The following is a 24,057-nucleotide window of genomic DNA, read 5'->3' on the forward strand; positions in this document are numbered from 1 at the left end:
GTTCAATACCAAACATGAATCTTTAAATTTTAGTCTCCATGCTGCACAATTTTCTCTCTAGAGTGTCCCAAAATAACATTTTCTGTGGAAGAAGGTTGAAGAGGATATGCTACATACCTATTAGTAGGAATTCAGGGATCTACCTCCATGGTCGAATTATTCTGCTAGCTGTTTCATCATCTCTTAGAAAATGGTGATACAACTATTTGGGGACAAAATCTTGAATGATGCTTTGGGATGGAGACAAATATATTAAAAAATTCTCCATGGAGAGACAAATCTCACTTGTGCATTTGTTTAATCGTTTTTGCAAACTCGTGGGACAGGCATGACTGTAATGAAAACATGGAAGTACAAAGGCTTTAGTTTAAAATCTGGGGGTGCACAGTGCTGCAGTTAGCTGACTTTGACCATAGTACATTCTCATTCTGCCTAACCCTCCAGATGAATACTGTCACGTGATACAAAAATGCACATATGTTTAACTGCATGATGTTGTTAATGGGAGGTACACATACCATGCCACACCATACCTATACGCCAGCCCATATACAAAAAGTCGAGCACTATCTTATTTAGCATCCTACTGTAAGTAACTACAGGGACATATTTCAGTTTGAGAATAACATATATTCAGAACACATAGGCATCATTATTTTGCACATCAGATTTCTCACTCCCTGTAAACAAAAGAAAACCACGAGCACTTACTTGGTGGGTCAGAGTAAAAGGATTATTGGAAAACAAATATCATTCTATGGCTCAAGTCAATAGCTATCCTAAGGACTCTACATTTCTTCATCATCACCTCCCAAATGCATGCTTTTTTTTTTTCAAGCAACACCCCCACTCCTGCTGCTTCATGGACTTTGATTACATCCACTCATTGTCTGACAATGACTGCAGAAAAGCTGCATCCTGTTTCTAGCCAAGCAGGCCAACTGTAGAAGTATCAAAGCAGGAATATCCCAAGATCCTCATACTATCATAGTACAGGGCAAGGGATGACATATAACAATGGAAAAATGCATATTTATTTATACTTAACACAAACTCCTATGGGTGGCAGGCTTGACAGAATATTTTTGAACTAATTAAAAAAAACATTACAGCTAGCAATATCACCTTTTTTTCTGACTTATTAAGTAAAGTCCATAGCTGTTTGAAATTTAGTTCATCTTTTAAATACAAATGATGAGTAACACAAAGATTAACACCCAGGGTCTGCATCCACAACAACCACAACTTTCTTCCTCTTAGCGAACAATGAACTTAAAAGCATTATTTTGAAAATTATATTCTGTTTTAGCACCCTATAATAAATTCAATAAATACAGCACTACTCTGCACTACAATTTATTTATTTTACATTTGTTGACTGGGATAGTCCATCTGGGTGTGAGCCCATTTTCAGCGGAAGCCCAGGGAGAAAAGATCCAATAAAACAAGAACAACATTGACAGGTACAGTGTCGGTTTTACATAGAATTTAACAGAAATATTTAAAGACAGCAACAAGGGCTGCCATGGTGGTGCAGCAGTTAGCATTGCTGCCTAACAGCAAGAGGCTTGCCGGTTAGATCCTTGGCAGGGGTGCCTTCTGTGTGGAATCTGCATGCTCTCCCTCTGGTTGTGTGGGTTTCCTCTGGGTGCTCTGGTTTCCTCAAACATCCCAAAGACATGCTGTACGTGGATTGAACACTCTAAATTGGCCCTAGGTGTGAGTGTGTGCCTTCTGTAGAAGGTTGGGTGCTGTGCTGGCAACTTGACACTGTAAAACTCCACTGCCAATCATGAGCAGACAGGTGATCTGTTGTGGTGACCCCTACCTGGGAAAAGTTGGAAGAAGAATTTATTGATAACAATGAAAGTGCACTATACAATAGGCACTTTAGTGAAAAGGAGAAAGTTATTACAATACAGTAAAGTAGTGTTTGTGTGTATATATATATATATATATATATATATATTTTTTTTTTTTTTTTTTTGAGGGCAGGAGTCCATCTTTAGTTGATCATTTCAGTATGCTATAATAAGTGTACATATGTATACCCTTACAAAAAGGAAAAGGAATTATCAAATTATACTCTTATTGTAGGTAGCTGATAGGTGTTGTTAATAAGTGGGAGTGGGGTCTACGTGACTATAAAATTTAGGGGATGAAATTTGATGTGGGCTTATGTGGTATTAGCCTGGCTTGGTGCAGGAGCAGAGTCAGTTGTTAGTGAGGTGGTCTAACCACCACATTACAACCAACAAATAATCTAAAACTGCAACAAGAGTTCAGTATAGTCAAACATTACCAGAATGAGTACTTTACCATGTCTTTGTGCAAAAATGAAAGGCTAACTGTAACTAAATATATAAATAGTTTAGATCAAGAAGTTCTCTGAACAAGATGCCATTTTCCAGTTTAACACTTGCTCTGAGCACAGGAAGTATTCACAGGATTCAGAAGAGTTTATCATTGGGCTGCCATGTGTGAAACATTGTTAATTTTCCCTCCATAGTAATTGGTATTGCTACAAAAGAAGCTAGCAATAGTTAATCATAGTTAAGCATGAATAAAGCAATAACCAACGACGGTAATTAATTGAAAATAAAAAATGAAACTGGGAGACTTTTTATATTCAGGAGAGCTAGGACAGACAAAATGAAAGGATAATCAGGTAAGTTTTTAGTTTTGCAGAACATACCTGATTATCCTCCTATTTTTGTTTGTGGCGTCTCCCTCGTTTGCGTCAGGTCTTCTTTTTATTTTTTTGTGCAAAATAAGAAAGAAAAGTAAAAAAAAAATATGAGATATACTAATGGGAAAAGTCCAGGTGACCAGACCTTTTTCCGTTAGTATATTCTCAGATTTACAATGGACACGCTGGTTGGGCTGGCCAATCAGCATGCTCATTTTTGAATATTAATGGCCAGTCATTCTATAATTAGTTATACACCTGCTGTTTCATGACCAGGTCATCAATTATATTATGTCTAAATATGCTTTCTTATAAAAAAGGTCAGAAAAATGGAAGAATGAAAAAGGAAAACATTACCCTGACCAAGTTTCTAGATGCCAAAAAGTAAAAAAAAAAAGTTGCATTATTATTAATAATAATAATAGTAATTATAATAATAATAATAGCAAAAACAATAATAATATAATCATAGTAAGTCATACCTTAATCCATTACTGTTTGCATTTATAACCTGCATAGGATTATACTTTCAAAAGTTACACTCTAGTGTATATTTCATTTCTGCATTGCATTGCAGAAAGAATGAAGATTAATTCTTGGGGGAGGCATGGGTCAGCTGCAGCATATATTTTACTTCCTAGATGGGTATTTATTCTATATTTATGTTTTAAAGTTTTATTTAATAATGCAGTCATGCTTCATCTTTGGCAGATGGTCATGATAACTCACCACAAAATTTTGTGGCTAAACACTATATTTACAGAAAAGTGGTAAAACAGTACAAACTGACTAATCGGTCCTTCATCACACAAGTATGAAATCTCACATGATTTGTTTAATATTTATTTGTGACTTTGTTTTGCATGCAGTTTTTGCCACGTTTCACAATCGGGAACTAACAGCCATTTTGTATAAATATGACATTGAAGCATACACAATAATTACAATGTTCGCTGAATCTTCCTAACCAATTTTGGCAATATATTTTAAAGTGTAATAAACTGATTGCAAAAGTGAAAAACACAGTGTTTAGGAATGTGCAATATAACTAAGTAAAATGTTGCTGTCACAGAAGTTAATTGCAGGGATCTCTGAAATGTCCCATTGCTGCATTGACAAAATGCATTTATGTATAATAGAGAACATGCATAATTAGGTCCTGAGACCATATTATCCAAAGACCAAAACACTGAAGACCATGATATTTAAGTCCTGGACTCGCTCCCTACCAGACCTATTTTAATACTAGTTCCTGGGTCCACTCCCCTGCAGGACCCATCTTAGCACTAATCATACCTTCCAACCGCTTAGCACAAGAAATCTGGACAAAGTCTAAAATAATAGTGGGACGAAGGTCCAAAAACAGGGATAGATTTTAGGCATTGCTCTTATAAACTTATAAAGTTGCCAGAATAGCATGAGGTGTTAGTATACATTTTCTGAAGGATATGAAGTCTAAAACTCAAATGTGTGACATTGCTTAGTGCCGCCAACCCCCAGTGATGTGCAAGAAAAACAGAAATTTTATGAGGAGCAGACCAAAATATGCAGCAAAAATCTGGACATTCTGTGAAAATCTGAACATTTAACAGTTATGGCACTAATTCTTGTGTTCATATTGGTAGAGGGATTCGGTATTCAAGATTTTTAGACAATGTGGTCTTCAGCAATTTTATATTTCAATATTTTGGGGTTGGGATTATGATTTCCAAGTTTATGAGCTTCAAGATTCTGACAGGAAGCCAAATAAATACACACACACATACACACACACACACACACACACACACACACACACACACACACACACACACACACACACACACACACGTCTACCTGTTTACATGCTTACATATATGCATACATACACTGTCTGCAATTTTTTTTAATCAAACCTAGTGCCAAAATATGACCAAAATAATTTTGCAAACTGCAACTGCTGTACAAATTTGACAGTCAGTGCATATGATTACGGCAGTGACTTTTAAATTGATTCCTTGTCTTTGTGACCTTGGAGTTCCTGTATTCCACTGATTGAGCTAGTCAGTTAACCAGGCAATTCCACAGAAAAGGGACTTTTTACATGGACAACCTGATTAACAAAAAAAAAAGGAAAACAATGCTGTGAGTTCACTCAATTTTAATATACTATGTGGAGCGATAGTGGAAAAAGGAAAGTAATTTATTTGGAAGAAGAAAGGGGCAAGTAAGGCCAAAGCACTAGTGTGTATCCCACTACTGCAAATCAGCCTGAATGATATTGTGTTGCCACCTTTTCAAATGTCCAAAGTGGGATATGTTTTCTAGAAATATGAGATTTTGCAGGGCAAACCATACCCACACCCATTTTAATAGACAGTTTCACTTTTTTGCCAAAATAAAATCTTGTTCTTGTGGTACTTGAGTTTCTTATCTTGTTCCATGTGATATGTAAGTGTTTCAGATACAAAATAATTGTGTTATACAACTATTAAAGAAAACTTTGGAAATATTTTTGTACTAAAATCTCAGGACATTTGTCATTTTTTACTTTTATTTTTTTTTTCCACAGGGACACAACTGTTCAAATAAGGGCTGTCCTGCACAAAAAGAGACAGGTGGTAATGTTAATTGTAGCTCCACTGTTACTACATTACTACAAGTATGACTCTGTCTGTGGAATAAAGAAAAAGTACACAGACACATACATACATATCTAGACAGATATAGATATCCAAATATAGCTTGAATGACTCTGAAATGTGATTGAGTATTCCATTAAGCTTAACATTTGTCCACGATTGTGAACAGCTGTTTTTGTACCCTATTGACTAATATAAATAACAGATAACACAAACAATATACAAGAAAACATGCCTCTTACGTGTTTGTTTTGTTTGTCTTTTCGGCTTTTCCTGGTTAGGGGTCGCCACAGCGGAACTCCGGTCCGCTACTGACTGGCAGTAGATTTTTTTTATGGTGCCGAGTTGCCAGCCCTATGCCCAACCTTCAGCGAGGGCACGCCCATTCACGCATGTCTTTTGGAGGCCACTCGACCATGGGGAGGACATGCAGACTCCACACAGAAGGCACTCCAGCTGTGAATCAAACAGGAGAACCTCTTGCTGTGAGGTAACAATGCTACCGCTGTACCACCGCGGCTTTCCCATAAGTAATACTTTCCTTAATCATATTACCCCATTAATGCCTTCTTAGATATAACATAGCTGACCAACAAAATTAATAAGATACTGATATATTTATTGGATTAAATTGCTCCAACTATATGTTTATTGCCAAATTACACTGTCTGATTGAAGTGAAATCTTTAGAAGATGCGTGTAAAGCAGGAATTTCAGGGAGACCATTTCATAAATGCATTGAGTTGGCAGCACTGTCGATATTCGGTCCTTTAATCTCTTAATACCCACAGCATATCAAATGTACTCATTTCCTATGGACTGCCTTACAGTCAGGCAAAGAATAGTATCTGGATAGGAAATCACCAACTAATGCCCCCTTTAGGGTTACTTTGTCTGTGAGAGGCTCAGTTAATAAGTCCTGAGCCCTCCCTCCCTCATGTATCTTGGCCTTCTTACCTTTCCTGTCTTCTTCTACAGAAGGAAGGAGATCTCCTCTCTACCACCATGCATACCACCCCTATTGTAGTTCCAGATCCAGCCTAGCTAGCCCCACCTGCAAATCATCATATAAAACTACATGCCTTCCATTTATAAGTGCACGCTATCCCTGTCATAATTCTGTGGGCACTTAGCTCTAATACCTGTGTGAGCCATGTACACTTCTACTAATTTTTGCAACAATTTGTCCATGGTGCTATAAATTCATTGTCTCATCTTTTCCACTCTCTTAACAGAGCTCAGCCACTTCCAGTTTCTAAACTGTATAATGTCTGAAAAGGAAATAATGCATTTTTGGCCAGCATTCTTGAATAAGCATGACATCCTGTTCAATCTTGCATATTATTTCCTTAACTGGAATTTTGCAGATATCATTCCCCCTAAATGGAGCAAGTCACTGCCAGACCACTGCCCATTATGCTTGCTCACTGCAGCACAGCTCCAAGCTGAGGATATATCATGCCTCCTTGCACAAAAGCGGTGCTTCCACTGATCCCGGGAACTACAGACCTATTAGCCTGACCAGCCTTACCTGCAAGGCCATGGAGTGAATCATCATGGACCTTATCAGCAAAATATAGGTAATCTCCAAACACTTGACCTTACTTAGTTTAGATTTGTCAAAGGGAGATCATGCATGTTAAACTTGGTGGACTTCTTTGAGACAGTCACCAAGGCCCTGGGTGAGGGGAAATCTGTGCATACAGCCCACCTAGCCTTAGTCAATACTTTTGACACTATCCTCCACTCAGGCATTATTGAAAAACTGACCCAGCTAGGTATCAACCCTTATATCGTTAGATGGGTCACTAACTGACTCACTGATAGAACACCTATAGTCAAAATAGGGGAATCCACCTTCAAAAGCAGACCTGTAACCAGTGGTGTTCCACAGGGATCAGCCATCAGACCTCTACTGTTTGGAATGTATTTCTCCTAAGTACAAGCAAAAACTAAAGGTCCATGGCTGTCAAAATTTGCTGATGACTGCAAACTGGTAGCAGTCATAGAATCTCCAAATGATATTAATATCCTACAAGAGGGTCTTACACAAACAAATGATTTGTGCCAAAGTCATGGCCTTAAAATCAATGCAAAAATGTGTATTATCCTCCCTTTCAGCAAGAGTGGTGTTCCTGCTAACTATCACATCAATAGCAACACCCTAAGAACCCACTCAGTGGTGAGATACGTGGGCACTCAGGTTGACAGCAACCTTACCTTTGATCACCATGTCTCCACAGGGATAAGAAGGGCATTCTATATTGCTCATCTCATAATTAAGGGCATTGCCTCCAGAAAAAAAAGAAGTTATAACCTCCCTGTACTCTTTCCTTCATCAGGCCAATAATTGAGTACAATGCCGCTTTTGGTATGTACCTTTCTACACACCTGCAGCAATTGGAGAGACCACAAAGGATCCTCACAAGGAAAATTCAAGGTCTTCAGAATATGTCCTATGTGGATCATCCGAAATCACTGTAACTTTATTCTGTTTCATACAGGCTACTCAGATGCGATCCCTGCCTAGCATATAAGGCGATCTCTGAACCTGCTTTACTGGAAATGCTGCATATACACAAGTCAAATGGTACACAGGTTACTCACTCTAAAGACCTTAACCTGGTATGTGACATTAATAGAACCTGCTGAAGGGACAGATTTGTCTCCCAGAGGTTACCACACCTTTGGAACAGACTACCACTTCATGTCAAACACAGCACCTTACTGGCTCTCTTCAAATGTAATCTGGATGATTGGATGGGTAAGTATAAATTCACCCCAGGGGTTACACCTGTATCCCTCTTGGCCAGGGGCAATAGGTGTTGATCACGGAAATAATGGTAGAACTTGGCTAGGCTTGTAAGGGTCCTAAGGCCATTAGCCTATCAACTTGCTATGATCTTATGATATTATAGGGTCAAAGGTTCATAGGTAGGTACTAGGCTATCGGCCCTAGGGCCCATACAAGCCTAGCCAGAAAATGTACCCTGGCTTTCGCCACCCAAGAAAATTATTTTCATGTGCCCCTGTCGAGCAGAGCCACAGAAGTGATCCCCGGGGTGAATTTCCCATTTCCCATCCAATCATCAAGATTTTTCTTGAAGAGTGCTAATGAGGAGCTCTGTTTGACATAGATAGGTAGTCTGTTCCAGAGTATGGGAAGTCTCTGGGACAGGAATCTATCTCTCCAGCATGTTCTGTTTATTGTGGTGACAAGGTTAAGGTCCCTAGAGCATGTAGCTTGGAGGGATTGAGATTTCTTTAAGTGGAGCATGTCCAACAGCTCTGGGTTTGACATAGCTTTGTATGTTAGGCAGAGATTGCCCCTGAGTAGGCGATATGCGGTGGAGTAAAGCTGTAGTTTTTTGAGACGGTCTGCATAGGGCATATGTTTGAGGCAAGTAATCCTCTTTGTGAGATATTTCTGTGGTCTTTCCAGTTGTTGTAGATGTCTTGTGAGGTACATACCAAAAGGGGCGTTGTACTCTATAATGGGTCTAATGAGTGATGAGTAGAGGGGAACAATGACCTCTTTTTTTCTGGATGAGAATCCTTTTGTGATGAGATGAGCCATGTAGAAGGATTTCCTGACCACTGTGGTGATGTGATTATCAAAGGAGAGACTACTGTCCACCTGTGTCCCAAGGTCTCATCACATTTTCGGCATTAAGTAGACTACCAGCTATGTGGTAGTTCATGGGTACAGAGTTTTTACCAAAGGGGATGACAATACACTTTTTGGCATTGAGCTTCAGGCCATGGCTTTGACACCAGGTATCTGTCTCATTGAGGCCCTTTTGTAGTTTGTCCACATCGTTAGGAGTTTCGATTATGGCTCCTAGTTTGCAGTCATCTGCAAACTTTGTTAGCCAAAGACCTTCTGTGTTGGCCTGCACTTCAGAGAAGTAGATACCAAACAGAAGAGGACTCAGGACTGATCCCTGTGGTACTCCACTTGTCACTGGTCTGATGTCGGATTTGGAATCCGCTACTTTCACAGTGTGGGTTCTGTTCATGAGCCAGTTGGTAACCCATCTTGTGACATAGGGATTTATACCTAGTTTAGTGAGCTTATCTATAATTCCAGAGTGGGGGATGGTGTCAAAAGCCTTGGCGAGATCTAGATAAGCTGTATGAACCATTTTACCCTGATCTATGGCTTTGTTGACCGCTTCAAAGAAGTCAATCAGGTTTAGGAGACATGATCTGCCTTTTACAAATCCAAACTTTGTAGGGTCCAGAGTCTGAAAATTACCAATGTCTTTGTCTATGAGTTCCATGATGATAAGTTCCATGGCCTTGCAGACCAGACTCGTCAGGCTAATGGGGCAGTAGTTCCCAGGGTCCGTCTTGGCTCCCCCTTTGTGGAGTGGGATAACTGTCACGGTTCGCCATTCAGTGGGTACAAAGCCTGAGGTGAGGCTATGATTGAACATGGTACTTAGGTAGGGTGCCAGTTCATTCTGTAGTTCGTGTAGAACACAGCCTGGGATATTGTCAGGTCCCATGGATGCTGTGTTCTTGGCTTTGGAGAGTGTGTTTTTTACCTGTGCAGCCATGATTATAGGAACTTTGCATTCTTCAGGTATAGAGATGGGCCCTCTAGGGGGTGAGAGGGGGGTAAAGTTAGCGCTGAACCTATCTGCTAGGATGTTGGCAATATCAGTTGATTCTGTATATTTAGTGCCATTATGCTGTAACTCAGAGCAGATCTGAGTGTTCCCATTTAGATTCTTGACATAGCTATAGAATGCTTTGTGGTTGTCTTTAGAGTCAGTGGCAATTTTGTTTTCGTAACTAGCTTTGGAGGATTTTATGAGGGATCTCAGCTTCTTACTGAGGTTGACCAGGGAGTTCCTCCAGTCAAGGGATTTTACTCTTTTTTGCAACAATTTCTTTCTTCTGTTGTAGAGTTTGTTTATGGCAGAGGTCCACCAGATTGGCTTCCTTTTTTTAGAGGATAACATCTTGGTTCTATTAGGGATAGCATGATCCATACACTCGTGTAAGTGCTTATAAAGTGCATTTGTGTAAGATTCGGCAGTCATACCTCTATTGTCCGTCTGCATGGGTGTCATGAAGTTTGCCATTTCTATCTTAAGAAGTGTGAAGTTGGCTTTTGAGAAGTTTTTTACGATGGTTTCCCTAATTGGGGCTGGGGGTGGGATGTGAATGTCTAGGCTGATTAGCTTGTGGTCGGATCTGACCAACGAGGAATTGACCTCTAGTGTGAAACACCAGTTGCCCATGTTGGTAATGACCAGGTCTAGGATATTGCTGCCCCTGGTGGGGGTGTGAATAAGTTGATCCAAGGCATTGGAATTTATGAATTCTAGAAAACATTGAGCAAAAGAGTTGGTACATGAGTAGTTTTCCCAGTTAATGGTGGGGTAGTTGAAATCGCCCATTATTAGGGTGTTGGGTTGTACCCTAATACTTTCCAGTGTATCAAGAAATGAGGAGTGTGAATCCTGGGGCATGGTGTGGGGTCTAAAGCAAGCTACAATTTGGATTGCAGTCTTGCCCAGAGTTAGTTGCACTTGGATAATCTCGGATGCATTATGCTGTGCAACTAGCCTGGAGGTGTGGATATCCTTAATGAATATGGACACGCCTCCGCCTTTAGTGCTTCTTTCTAGGTTAGGTGGCCGAAAGGTGTGGTATGAATTGAAGCCTGGTAATGCAGGGGTGCTCTCTGGAGCTTTGAACCAGGTCTCTGTCACTGCACAGATGTCAATGTTCTCCATTTTAAGGAGTGCCTCGAGTGAGTGCATTTTGAGTTTTAGACTTCTAGCATTGAGTAGGATTACCCTCAGATTTTGCTTGCTTGTAATTGTTACGGTGGTGAATTTGTCATTTGAACCTTGCCTAAAAAAGGCACTATAGGGGTTGCAAGAGTCTTAGCCAGTATCCGGAATCCTAAGGGCGACAGGTGCAGGCCATCTCTGGCAAAGCATCGTGGACTGTCAATCATGTCATCCCAGGCAGACAAATACTGGATCCCCTTAGAATTACACCAGAAGCTTAGCCAATTGTTGAAGTCAATCATTTTGTCCTTGTACTGTGATATCATTCTGGGTGATGGCAGGATGCTACTCAGGGTTAGGGTCATACCTGCCTGGCATACAAGATCGGAGAGCTCCTCCATGTCTCTTTTCATGTAGTCCAGGGAGGTACGTCTCGGGTCATTCACACCAACATGGACAATGACAGTGTCATATTTGTACTTATTGTGGAGTGACCTGAGTGCATGTGTTATGTGGCGGATCCTGGCACCTGACATGCAGCTGACAGTAACTTTTGCTTTGTTTAGTCTAGTGAGTGGAACATCAGTGTGCCTGACTATAGAGTCACCTATGACTAGAGTGTTGGGTACATTGTTATGCCTTATGGGCTGTGGTTGAGTGGCACACTGAGTTTGTGGGCTATGTGTCATTTGGGTTGTGTTGGGGGGTGGAGTTTGCTTGCATTTATGCTTTGGATGTCCCTGATGCAGGTTTTTATTGAGAGCCTCCGCGAATGTAGGTGTGTGTTTTGTGTTTCTATGTGTGTGTTTTGGTGGTGTAGGTTTTGCGGGACTATGTGATGAGTGTGGTGCGGTGCAAGTGTTTACCTTCTCCTCTTGACTGTCTAGTCCAGTCTTGGGTGAAGAGAGCTTTGCTTCCAGTTTGGCTATATAAGTGCATCTCTCACAAGTTGTAGTGTTGGGTGGTAGGAGGAGAGGGTTGTCTGTGTACATGAGGCAATTGCTGCATTGCCCCAAGATGCCCAGATTCATCAAGTAGACAGGAGAAATCACTGGGAGCTGACCCTTAGACATGCCTGGATAAGTGCTTATTTATTAAGTACTAAAAATTGCTTTCCACTAGACAAGTGAGGAAAGTTAAGTGCTGTAGTAATTTGCAGCTTATGTAGTGCTTACAATGAGTTCTGAACAAGTGCTGAGATCAAAGAAACAGATTTGAGTGCTGAAACTAGAAAACTGGCTAGTTATTAGAAAAAAACTAAGCTAGAAGGCTTCCCTCCAACACAGAAGGGCTTGGGGGCTCAGAAGCCTACAAATAGTCTATACCACTTAACAGGAAAGGCAGGAAATAAGCTTAATTTTTTTTCTGTTTCCCAGATGCTCTCTTTGTACACAGTAGGAGTGCCTGAAATCAGAATATGATCTAACTGCACTCAGTTGAGTGAGCAAATGAGATGGGCCCAGAAGGAGTATCCAAACACAAATTTACAAGAGGGATGGGCAGTTTCAAGGCCACTAAGATTAACACCAAAACAAAAACAGGGAGGGTGGGTGGGACTAACTGAAGAGCAGAGTCAAAACTTCCGGTTCAGTTAATATTCCTGCAACACAGTTAAATCAATTTAAATACTGTATTTTTTGAAAAAAGTGCAGATAAAGGTACTTAAATTCTCTTATACATCCAGTTGAATACAGCTAGTTCTTAGCCAGCCAAAGCTGAGGTTTTTAAGCAGAAAATATTTCACACTGTACCACTACTCCTTGAAAAATGGCTCTAAACAGATAGTGTGTAAGAGGGTCCCCTTCCTGGATGCAGAAGAATGGACCTCTCTGCATGCCACATTGAGTGATTTACCCAGTCAAGCCTGGTTGCCAAGTCCCATTCCAAGCTTGTAGGAATACGCACCCTCACCCACTGCCCTCTTCCCTTTAAATACATTTTGTATCTAGCTGTGAAAATCCAAACCTCCTTCCCAGACATACAAGCATGCACCAAGGCATGCATTACATACTGAACCTTCTTCTTATAGTGCAGTACAAGCTCAGGCCATCTAAAGGCACCATGAAAATCAAAAAAAAAAAAATGCCCAACAAACTTACCTTAAATATATCTGCACACTTTTGCGAAAAGTTCCCATAACTTTTGCAAAACTCCTGGCCCAAAAGGACATCTCTTATCTTGCCTCTATGGTACCACCCTGCCCCCCCCCTTAAACAAATCCCACACTTAAAAAATAATTTGTTAAGTTAGCCCAACCCATTAAGTGATAGCACCAGTTTGCTGCCAATAAGGAATTGAATGTCTTGACAAGACTAAATCTCTTATCTCTCATTACCATAATATAATCACTAATCTGACACAAAGTAACTGGCCATTCCACAGTTTCCCAGCATTGGTCTATTCTGGGCCCAGAAGGAGTATCCAAACACAAATTTACAAGAGGGACGGGCAGTTTCAAGGCCACTAAGATTAACACCAAAACAAAAACAGGGAGGGTGGGTGGGACTAACTGAAGAGCAGAGTCAAAACTTCCAGTTCAGTTAATATTCCTGCAACACAGTTAAATCAATTTAAATACTGTATTTTTTGAAAAAAAGTGCAGATAAAGGTACTTAAATTCTTTTATACATCCAGTTGAATACAGCTAGTTCTTAGCCACCCAAAGCTGAGGTTTCTAAGCAGAAAATATTTCACACTGTACCACTTAAATAGGCATGGACAGGACATCAAAGAATGTGGCTACCCCACACCTGCAATTACTAGCAAATAATAAAATTCAGCAAGCACTGACTAACTTCCAGTTCAGTTAATATTCCTGCAACACAGTTAAATCAATTTAAATACTGTATTTTTGCAAAAAAAGTGCAGAAAAAGGTACTTAAATTCTCTTATACGTCCAGTTGAATACAGCTAGTTATTAGCCCGCCAAAGCTGAGGTTTTTAAGCAGAAAATATTTCACACTGTACCACTTAAATAGGCAAGGACAGGAAATCAAAGAATGTGGCTACCCCCACACCTGCAATTACTACCAAATAATAAAATTCAGCAAGCACTGACTAACTTCCAGTTCAGTTAATATTTCTGTACACAGTTAAATCAATTAAAATACTGTATTATTTGAAAAAAGTGAAGATAAAGCTACTTAAATACTTTTATATGTCCAGTTGAATACAGCTAGTTCTTAGCCAGCCAAAGCTGAGTTTTTTAAGCAGAAAATATTTCACACTGTACCACTTAAATAGGCAAGGACAGGAAATCAAAGAATGTGGCTACCACTCACCTGCAATTACTAGCAAATAATAAAATTCAGCAAGCACTGACTAACTTCCAGTTCAGTTAATATTCCTGCAACACAGTTGAATCAATTTAAATACTGTTTTTTTTTAAAAAAAGTGCAGATAAAGGTACTTAAATTCTCTTATATGTCCAGTTGAATACAGCTAGTTCTTAGCCGGCCAAAGCTGAGGGTTTTAAGCAGAAAATATTTCACACTGTACCACTTAAATAGGCAAGGACAGGAAATCAAAGAATGTGGCTACCACCACACCTGCATTTACAAGCAAATAATAAAATTCAGCAAGCACTGACTAACTTCCAGTTCAGTTAATATTCCTGAAACACAGTTAAATCAATTTAAATACTGTATTTTTAAAAAAAAAGTGCAGAAAAAGCTACTTAAATTCTCTTATACCTCCAGTTGAATACAGCTAGTTATTATCCGGCCAAAGCTGAGGTTTGTGATAATAAATAGCATTATACTCTACAAAGACTCTTTCTTTGCCCTTATAGTGCTCTTCTTTTCTTAACCTGGAGGAAACAATAAGGCTTTTGATAAATGAATGTCCCACCACCCAGATATACCTCTGTTCTTTAACTGAAAGACAAAAACAAGTGCTAGACTCTTCCACATCTAATGTACCCTTAAAATGCACTGTATGTACACCTGATGTCTTCATGGGCTACTCTCACTCTGTGTGCATATAATGCTACCCCTATCTGAAATTAATGAGAGGTATATATGCCTAAATCCAATCTACTCTGTTTCACTACTCCTTGAAAAATGGCTCTAAACAGATAGTGTGTAAGAGGGTCCCCTTCCTGGATACAGAAGAATGGACCTCTCTGCATGCCACATTGAGTGATTTACCCAGTCAAGCCTGGCTGCCAAGTCCCATTCCAAGCTTGTAGGAATACGCACCCTCTCCCACTGCCCTCTTCCCTTTAAATACATTTTGTATCTAGCTGTGAAAATCCAAACCTCCTTCCCAGACATACAAGCATGCACTAAGGCATGCATTACATACTGAACCTTCTTCTTATAGTGCAGTACAAGCTCAGGACATCTAAAGGCACCATGAAAATCAAAAAAAAAAAAATGCCCAACAAACTTACATTAAATGTATCTGCACACTTTTGGGAAAAGTTCCCATAACTTTTACAAAACTCCTGGCCCAAAAGGACATCTCTTATCTTGCCTCTATGATACCACCCTGCCCCCCCCCTTAAACAAATCCCACACTTAAAAAATAATTTGTTAAGTTAGCCCAACCCATTAAGTGATAGCACCAGTTTGCTGCCAATAAGGAATTGAATGTCTTGACAAGACTAAATCTCTTATCTCTCATTACCATAATATAATCACTAATCTGACACAAAGTAACTGGCCATTCCACAGCCTCATAGCACTGGTCTATTCTGGTTTGAAGAAATTGCTTTTTTCCCTTGTTAAACATTACCCTTGTTCTCTCACTAAGGGGAATTTCTGATTAGCTGCCATTGTCTTCTGAACCTAAGGCCTGCGAATGACCTGGTAATCAAATGGGTATTGATTTTGTGTTCACGGCCAACTCTAAATGAGAACGTGAGTCTGCAAGTGAGTTATCTATTCTTGTCACATTCAACATTAGGAATCTAAAGGTAAAATGCCACATCCACTTTCTCAGTAGCCCTTTCTTTACATCCTAGCTGACTGACTACTGTATAAACCGCACTACCATTTTCAGAATGAAGCCTTACCTTGGAATTCCTCTTTTGTTACCCCTAAATCTAAAACTACTACCAGCAGGAAAAATGCCATTTCTGCACTAGACCACTGTTCCCTAACTTCACCTATATGAGGCCCGCCACTGCTAAACCACTGTCTATCAAAGAATTCCCCAAAACCAATGTCACCAGCAGCATCTGTAAATATTTCCTGGAGGGTCTGCTTAACCTGACATAAAACCCTCTTCTAATGCCACCTCCACCTCCCTGTCAGGGTAGTCCCTCAGCAGCTCATTTAAATAAAATTACCTTCTTATTGGTAATGGGACTGAACATCCCACTCCCCTGAAATGCTTGGATTGTTGAGAGCCCTTGCCTTCTGGTCCTGTCAGCCAAAAAACACACCTTTGCTGGATGATTCAGCTTCCTGAATGCCATGCATTTGGTAATGTAATGTGAAAAGAAAGAGATTCCAACAATGGCCAAAACTGTAGTGAAAAAAAAAAACTACCAGTCCCCTACACTTTTAAAGGGCTGGTTCATCAAGTCCCCAATAGCCCTGACTCCCCAGTTCCCCTGCAATGCACCCCTTCACATAACTGGAGCAACACAATTCATCCTTAATGAACCTCCACTTGTCTCCAACCATCATAACAAATCCAAGTCTATCCAGGACCAGAGACTTTCTGGTTAGCTTTGCCTCATTCTCCTAGAACTCTCATAGTAACTTAACTATTTCTGACTGCTTTGTGAAAAGTACAAAATGGTCACCCTATTGAAATATGTGCATATGCCTTTCGCCTTAGGATTTCTGCATACATCAAATAGCCAATAACCCAATTTTCCCATGTTCATCTTTTTATCACCTTCCTCCTATTTTCTATCATATACCCAGAATCCTTAACCTTCTCCATACTTTCTCTTTGTCCTCCTGCTCCTTCCTATTCATCAGGGAAAACACATCCATGTATTCTCCTTTAGCAATTTGCTGCTTCACTCTCTCATTTAAATGAAAGCATAACGGTTGGACTGATGTCACTACACTATAAAATTACTGTTCATGTTCCCCCTCCTCCAACATCCCAGCCCCCATAACTGTTCCCCTCTGCCACTGCCGTTAACCCTAATCCTACACCTTACCTTAAGGAAAACAATTGTCTTTCGAAGTTCTGCAAGGGATAAACTTGGCCTGCATTTAAATTAAAACATAATAAACTAAAAGCACATTTAAAGTCTTTTTTTCTTTGAATTGCTGTCTATTTTCTAAAGTGTCAGGACTCAGAGAATTGAGCCTTGCAGTCTGACACATTTATTTGCATGTGTTTGTTTGTTTGTTTGTTTTGTTGTTTACATTTGCACATTTATTAAACAAAAAGGTTAACATAACTACTAACCAGTTCAGACCATGACCCTGGCACAAGGCATTGACCACTATGACAAAAACAGTATCACTGTAGTAACAATGCACATAATAGGAGCCACGAGCATCCATGATAAGGCAGTACTACATACATACGTACATCAGAAAAGTCTGTCATGCTCTGAAGGTGTACCAAACCACTTGCTATGAACATAAGAAGCAATATGCTGTGTTTATGATACTACACATGAAAAGTTTGACACACACCACTTGTGCTGTCTGTGCCCATTAACATCTTATACACAGTGTAGCTTCCCCCTTTGTCCCACACTAGCTGCACATCTGGTCACATGATAAAAGTATTTACATTAAACACTGTATATAATCAAAGTCTGACAGTATTCAGTTATGTTCTTTAATCACACATGTTCAGGATTATTGCATCTTGATAGAACATATTTGGAAAAGTGAAAGTCACTTAGCCTGATAGTGGTTGTCATGGGATCTAGGTCGAGAGGAATCCAGGTAGTTTTATATTAAAATTTAGGTTAAAGGTGCAATTTGGAAAGTGTACTCTGCATGAGGTAATTCTATGTTTATATCTGAAAAGGCTGCTATAACTGCACTCTAAACCGTGACTGCACAACCAAATAATGGGATAGTCTTGTGAGAAATAGTAATTATAATTTATAAGACTTCTAGAGAATGGATCCTCCCCAAGGATCCTCTGAATCTGGCAGTATTAAGTATCTAATCAATATTGTGCAGCAAAGTCTGAATAATCAGAGCAGCAACAGAGAAGTGGCAAATCTTTTATGACAAAAATGCTAACAAAATGCAGTTTATCAAAAATAAAGTATTTTACTCTATCCTTGCTGCAAGTCATCTCATACAGGCTGCTTCAGGAAAGGCATTATGAATTTTGCCAAAAGATTTAGCTTTGTTCTACATTTGCTATTTTTTTTTTATTTCCCTCATAATGTTAATCAAAAGAGTATATACTTAGATGACTGAACTAAGCATAGAAAAATATCTCAGAACACTATATGAGTTCTAGTGCTTCCTCTTTGGGTCTTTGTACATTAAGCGGTTTACCATTGGACTCATCTAATTACAATCCTTGAAAAAAAAATCACAGACAAACAGTTTCACTATTTTTGTATGTAGGAAGCCCCCCCCCCCCACATACAGCTGTTTATGTGGGGTAAGCTCTAATACCTCATGAACTTATATTTACAAACTCCATGGCTGCAATAACATGAAAAATGGACAAACCACCGCAAAATGTGTATCACTGACAATGAACTCATAGAAATCTAGACAACAATGATTTCCTATGGCAGCAATGCAACCCTCGAAGTCTTCAGCCTTAGGCTATTGACAGTCAAGAAATCAAACTTCATCCACCATTAGGATAACTGGATTAATTTACAGCAACTGAAGACATTCTGTTTTTTAAAATGATAAAGTTTTTCTCTTTTTGGTCACCTCGCAGTTTTTTTTAAAACATTGGTTTAATAACTTTTAATCCTCAGGGGTACAGTATATGTCAGTAACTAGTATTTTCACAAAAGATCCCTTGTCATCAAAGAAACAGATACCATAGCATTATTATTACACATTTTCATCAACATTTGGACTATACCATGCTTTTGCTTCATGTAATATAATGGATCTTTTATCCACTGTGGCTTTATATTATAAAAATATGCAACACATATTTGTTTTTCTTATAATACGTTCATATAGAATTAAACATACCATAGCCCTTAAAACTGCATACAAGGAAGACAGTTCATGCATTTCCAGAAAATGTATAAGGTTGCTCAAAAGGAAGAGTACATAAATACTAAAAATAATGTGATTTGTTAATGATTGTGTCGTAACTTCATAAGTGGACTGTTACCTACTTTGAGTATGGAAAGTGTATTATCCGCAAAGGCAAGTGTTAAAAGTAAACTCTTTTAAAGTGCATTAAGTATTATATGGGCATTACAGAATGTTTAAAGCAATATAAGGATAAGTAAAAGGAACACAGTATACTTTACTAACATATTTTACAAACTGTACAAAGCAAATAACATTAGACAAACAAAGAGGGTTGACACTGCTACAAATAACGAGCAATTTAAATTGTCCTTGGTTACTCATAGTCCCCTTATACAGAACTTACAGTTAGCCTTTGTTCACTGGAAATTATCCTTACCTGAGATGCCTCCTGCCAGCCACACAGATAAAGCACTTGGTGTACTGTGATCTTCTGGAGTAAACCAATAGCACAGCAGGGAATATGGGATAAAGTACAGGCAATATCCAGGTACATCCCTGAAAATCATTGCTCCAGCTCCACGATACATTCCACAAATGCCTTCCTTCCTCAGGACACTACGGATACAGTCAATTGGACCTCTGTATACAGTTTGACTGGACAAAATATTTTTATGACTGGCTCCACCACTGGCCAGGTTGACATTAGCTGCAGAACACAGAAACAGAGCTCAAATGCTCGTTATTTTTACCAAATTATCTTTTAAGTTTGGAATAAATGGTATACATCATTAGTTCAACAGAAATCAAATAAAAATCTGCAACAATAAAACTCAAGATTGCTTGCAGTTTGTAATAACACTCAAACCCTGCATAACATCAATTGAAATTTAGCTTAACTACAACAAATGTATATGGTCTCTACAAAATACACCAGATGACAAAGTCAAATGAACAAGCTACTTAGGGTAATGGTTGTCTTTTAGATGGTCACTTTGCAACTGCTTGCAGGCTAACTGATAGTAGTCAATCATTCTTTTGTGAGTTCTAGTTCAAGTGAAACAGCTTTCATTCAGGAATCTCAATCTGCATCTTATTCATCTCCAAACCACTAGCATCCCAAAATCGTAGCTTCACCATTTTTTCATCCAGTCTTACCAATATAGAACTAGTGAACCACACCAGACTATTAGGCATCATCATTGACCAAAGTCTAAAATTTGACCACCACATACAAAAGTCAATAAAGGAAACCCACCAAAAACTAGGCTCCCTCTGCAGGGCAAAAGACATATCTAACAGTCAAAACCAGGGCAACCACCTAACTACTCTACACTCTCCGCTATGTAGCCCCTATACTCATTAACCCCCCTCCCCTTATCTCTCCCCACTCCCCTTGTCTCTAGGGGGCAAGTCAACACTGCCCTCTCAAAGGCAAAAAATACAGCCCCCGTGGGACCCGATAAAATCCCATGCTGCATCCTACATGAACTCAGGCAGGAACTTGAATCACCACTAGGCACCCTATTCAACCAAAGCCTGAGTGCTGGCTTCATCCCAGCCGAGTGGAGGACAGCTACTACCATCCCTTTGCACAAAGGTGCAGTATCCACCAATCCAGGAAATTATAGACCCATCAGCCTAATTAGCCTAATCTGCAAGGCCATGGAGTGGATTATCACGGTCCTCATTAACAAGGACATTGGCAACCTCCAGATGCTTGAACCCACACAGTTTGGTTTTGTCAAGGGGAAGTCATGCCTGTTAAATTATGTTGACTTCTTTGAGACAGTCACCAAGGCCATAGATGAGGGGAAGACAGTGCACACTGCCTTCCTTGACCTGGCAAAGGCCTTTGAAACTATTCCCCACTCAGGTATAATAGATAAACTCTCTTAACTAGGCATCAATCCATATGTTACCAGATGGGTAGCAAACTGGCTCACTGATAGAACCCACCTAGTCAAAACAATGGAAGCCAACTCAAGTAAAAAACCCATAACAAGCGGTGTACCCCAGGGATTGGTCCTGGGGCCCCTGCTGTTTGCAATATACTTCTCAGAGGTGCAGGCCAAATCTGGTGGGCTATGGCTGACTAAGTTTGCAGATGACTACAAGCTGAGTGCTGTGTGGACATCCTCCAAGAGGGTCTCACCCAAACAAATGACTGGTGCCAGAAACATGGCCTCAAACTGAATGCCAAAAAATGCATCATCATCCCTTTTGGGGAGAATAATGCCCCCACAAATTATCACATTGCTAATAAGGCACTAAGCACGCAATCAGTTGTGAGGGACTTGGACACCCAGGTTGACAGCAAACTGACTTTTGACCACCATATTGCCTCAGTTGTATGAAAGCTTTCTACCTGGCCCACCTCATTAGCAAAGGTATCTCATCCTGGCACAAGATGGTCATAACATCCCTGTATTCTTCCCTTATAAGACCCATTATTGAGTACAATGTCCCTTTTGGCATGTGCCTCACAAAGCACATGCAGCAGCTGGAGAGACCACAGAGGTTCCTCACCCGGAGAATCCATGGCCTCAAATATCTAACCTACATAGATAGGCTAAAAGCTCTGTCCCTCTACTCAGCCTCATACAGACTTTTCAGAGGTGAACTCTGTCTGCCATACAAAGCAATCTCAGACCCCACTTTGATGGGACTGATGCATATCTGCAAGTCAAGCTCCACTCAAGTAACATGCACACGTGACCTCAACCTGGTCTGTGACATCAATAGGACTTGTTAGCAGGACAGATTTGTGTCCCAGAGACTCCCCCTTTTGTGGAATAGACTCCCTCTCAAGGTAAAGCGGAGTACCATATTATAGCTTTTTAAGCGCAACCGGAATAACTGGATGGGGAACAGAAAATACACCCCTGGGATTCCACCTGTGTCCCTGCTTGACAGCGGCATAGGCTGCTGACTTGTTAGAACATGGGCTCAATTCTTGGCTAGGCTTGTAAGGGCCCCAGGGCCAATAGCCTAGTAACCTTCTATGATCCTATGCAATTTACCTCAGTCTCCTCAGTTGAGTGATGCTATAACAAAGTAGCCAAATTTGCAGAGAGTCACAAGTACAGGACCCACAATGCTTTCCACTGAAACAGCCTCAATGGTTAGAACTGAGGCATACCTTAATAGAATCACATCTGGTTACTTTTCACATTCTTATATATTGATCTGAGAAATTACTACATCTAAATAACATCCTACACCTAGGCAAACCCACTAAATCACTTTGATCCTCAGACAAACCACAACTAGCAATAACCAAGTCAAAAAATTCTGCAGGAGATTCACTGTACACCTCAGATCTTTCAAAAGTCGGGGGCGTGGCCAAGGATGAACACAGGATAGCAGCAGATTTCTTCAGCTCCACCAATTCCATTACATTGACAGGAATTAATTACTTAAAAAATTAATTTTTGAAGTAATTTTCTTTCTAAATATGTTTGTTTTATATAGTTCTTGAACTATATCTAAAAAAGAAAGGAAATCTTAATAATATTCCTGTCAGAAATTACTTTGGAAATTTTCCTGTCAGTTTATCAGTCTGAAATGAGTTCCAGTAAGACAAATTCTCAAGACTCCAGCATCAAGAAAGAACTTCAGTCTCTGATAATTATAGTCCAGCAACTTACTGCTAAGATGGATAAAATGGATACTAAAATAGACACTTTCATAGAAAAAACTACAAAACAAATAGACTTGTTACATATGGACCTGCAACAACAAGATCCAGATGACAGGCATAGAAGAAGCTGTGAATGACATGGGAAATAGAATACAAGAAGAGGAAATCAACATTGAGTTTCTGCTGAAACAAAATACACATTTACAAACAAAGCTGGATGACCTGGAAAATAGATCTAGGCGCAATAACATTAGGATTTTTGGACTGCCAGAAAATATTGAAGGTAACAATATTACTTCTTTTTTAACAACATGGCTCCCTAAAACTTTAGATATACCAGAAGCATTCTCTTTTGGTATCGAAAGAGCACATAGATCTATAGCTAATACTAACTCTAACAAAAACTATCCTAGATCAGTTATAGTTAGATTTCTATCATCTTTTGATAAAGAGATGGTTCTTAAATCTGCTTGGGCTAAAGCTCCTGTTAAGATTAATGAAACAACTGTGCGTTTTGACAATGACTATTCTTCCATGGTATTAGCTAAAAGAAAAGTTTTTCTGCCACTAATAAGGGAGCTTAAAAAAGCACAGTTTAAAACACACCTTCTGTTTCCTGCCAAGCTTAAAATCTTCCTTCCTGATGGTCCTAAAATTTTTGATGACTTAGACTCTGCTTTACTGTTTATCAAAAAAAATAAGATTTTGGAAAAAATAGAAGAAATGGAATGGGCTAGTCCTTCGTTAAAGAGACTGGCAACTGAAACTTCGTGGAAGACTTCAGAGAAGAAGAAGAGACTAAAAAACAAATGATTTGTACTATGTTTTTTTTTCTCTCTCATCATTTTATTTTATTATTAATCTTTTTAAATATAGTTCCTGCATTTCCAAGAAGCAACAAATATTTTGAAAAAGATTTAATCAAAGTTATTCTCTGTGTGCAAAGAAATGTTTTGTTTCATAACTAGTCAAAATATCTGGAGATTTAATGACAAACTGTGATTTAACTTGTTTCTCTTTCTGAAGAGGAAAAATAAGGTCAGTAATTTGATACATTTTTTTTCCTTTAAAAGTTTATATGTTCTTCAAATGCTATTCCTAATTATACTTTCTTGATTACATACATTTCATTACATTACATTACATTTCACTTACATAGAGTCTGTAATAACCTGTAGAATGCATTGTGAAGGTTTTGTCATGTTTAGATGCATTTACACTGCTAAATGAATGTTTGTCACTA

The 24,057-nt window shown here is 39.3% G+C and overlaps 1 protein-coding gene across 1 annotated transcript in view; it reads right to left on the reverse strand.

The window, feature by feature from the left end:
- SLC25A48 (solute carrier family 25 member 48) overlaps window positions 1-24,057 on the reverse strand; it is a 771,594-nt gene that overhangs the window by 264,426 nt on the left and 483,111 nt on the right. Inside the window, exon 5 of the mRNA XM_044069895.1 lies at window positions 19,611-19,880. Coding sequence (XP_043925830.1) covers window positions 19,611-19,880 — 270 coding nt within the window. The remainder of the gene's footprint in view (window positions 1-19,610; window positions 19,881-24,057) is intronic.

Source organism: Protopterus annectens, chromosome 4.part0 (assembly GCF_019279795.1).
Source record: "Protopterus annectens isolate FY-2018-M chromosome 4.part0, PAN1.0, whole genome shotgun sequence".
Classification (NCBI taxonomy): Eukaryota; Metazoa; Chordata; order Ceratodontiformes; family Protopteridae; genus Protopterus; species Protopterus annectens.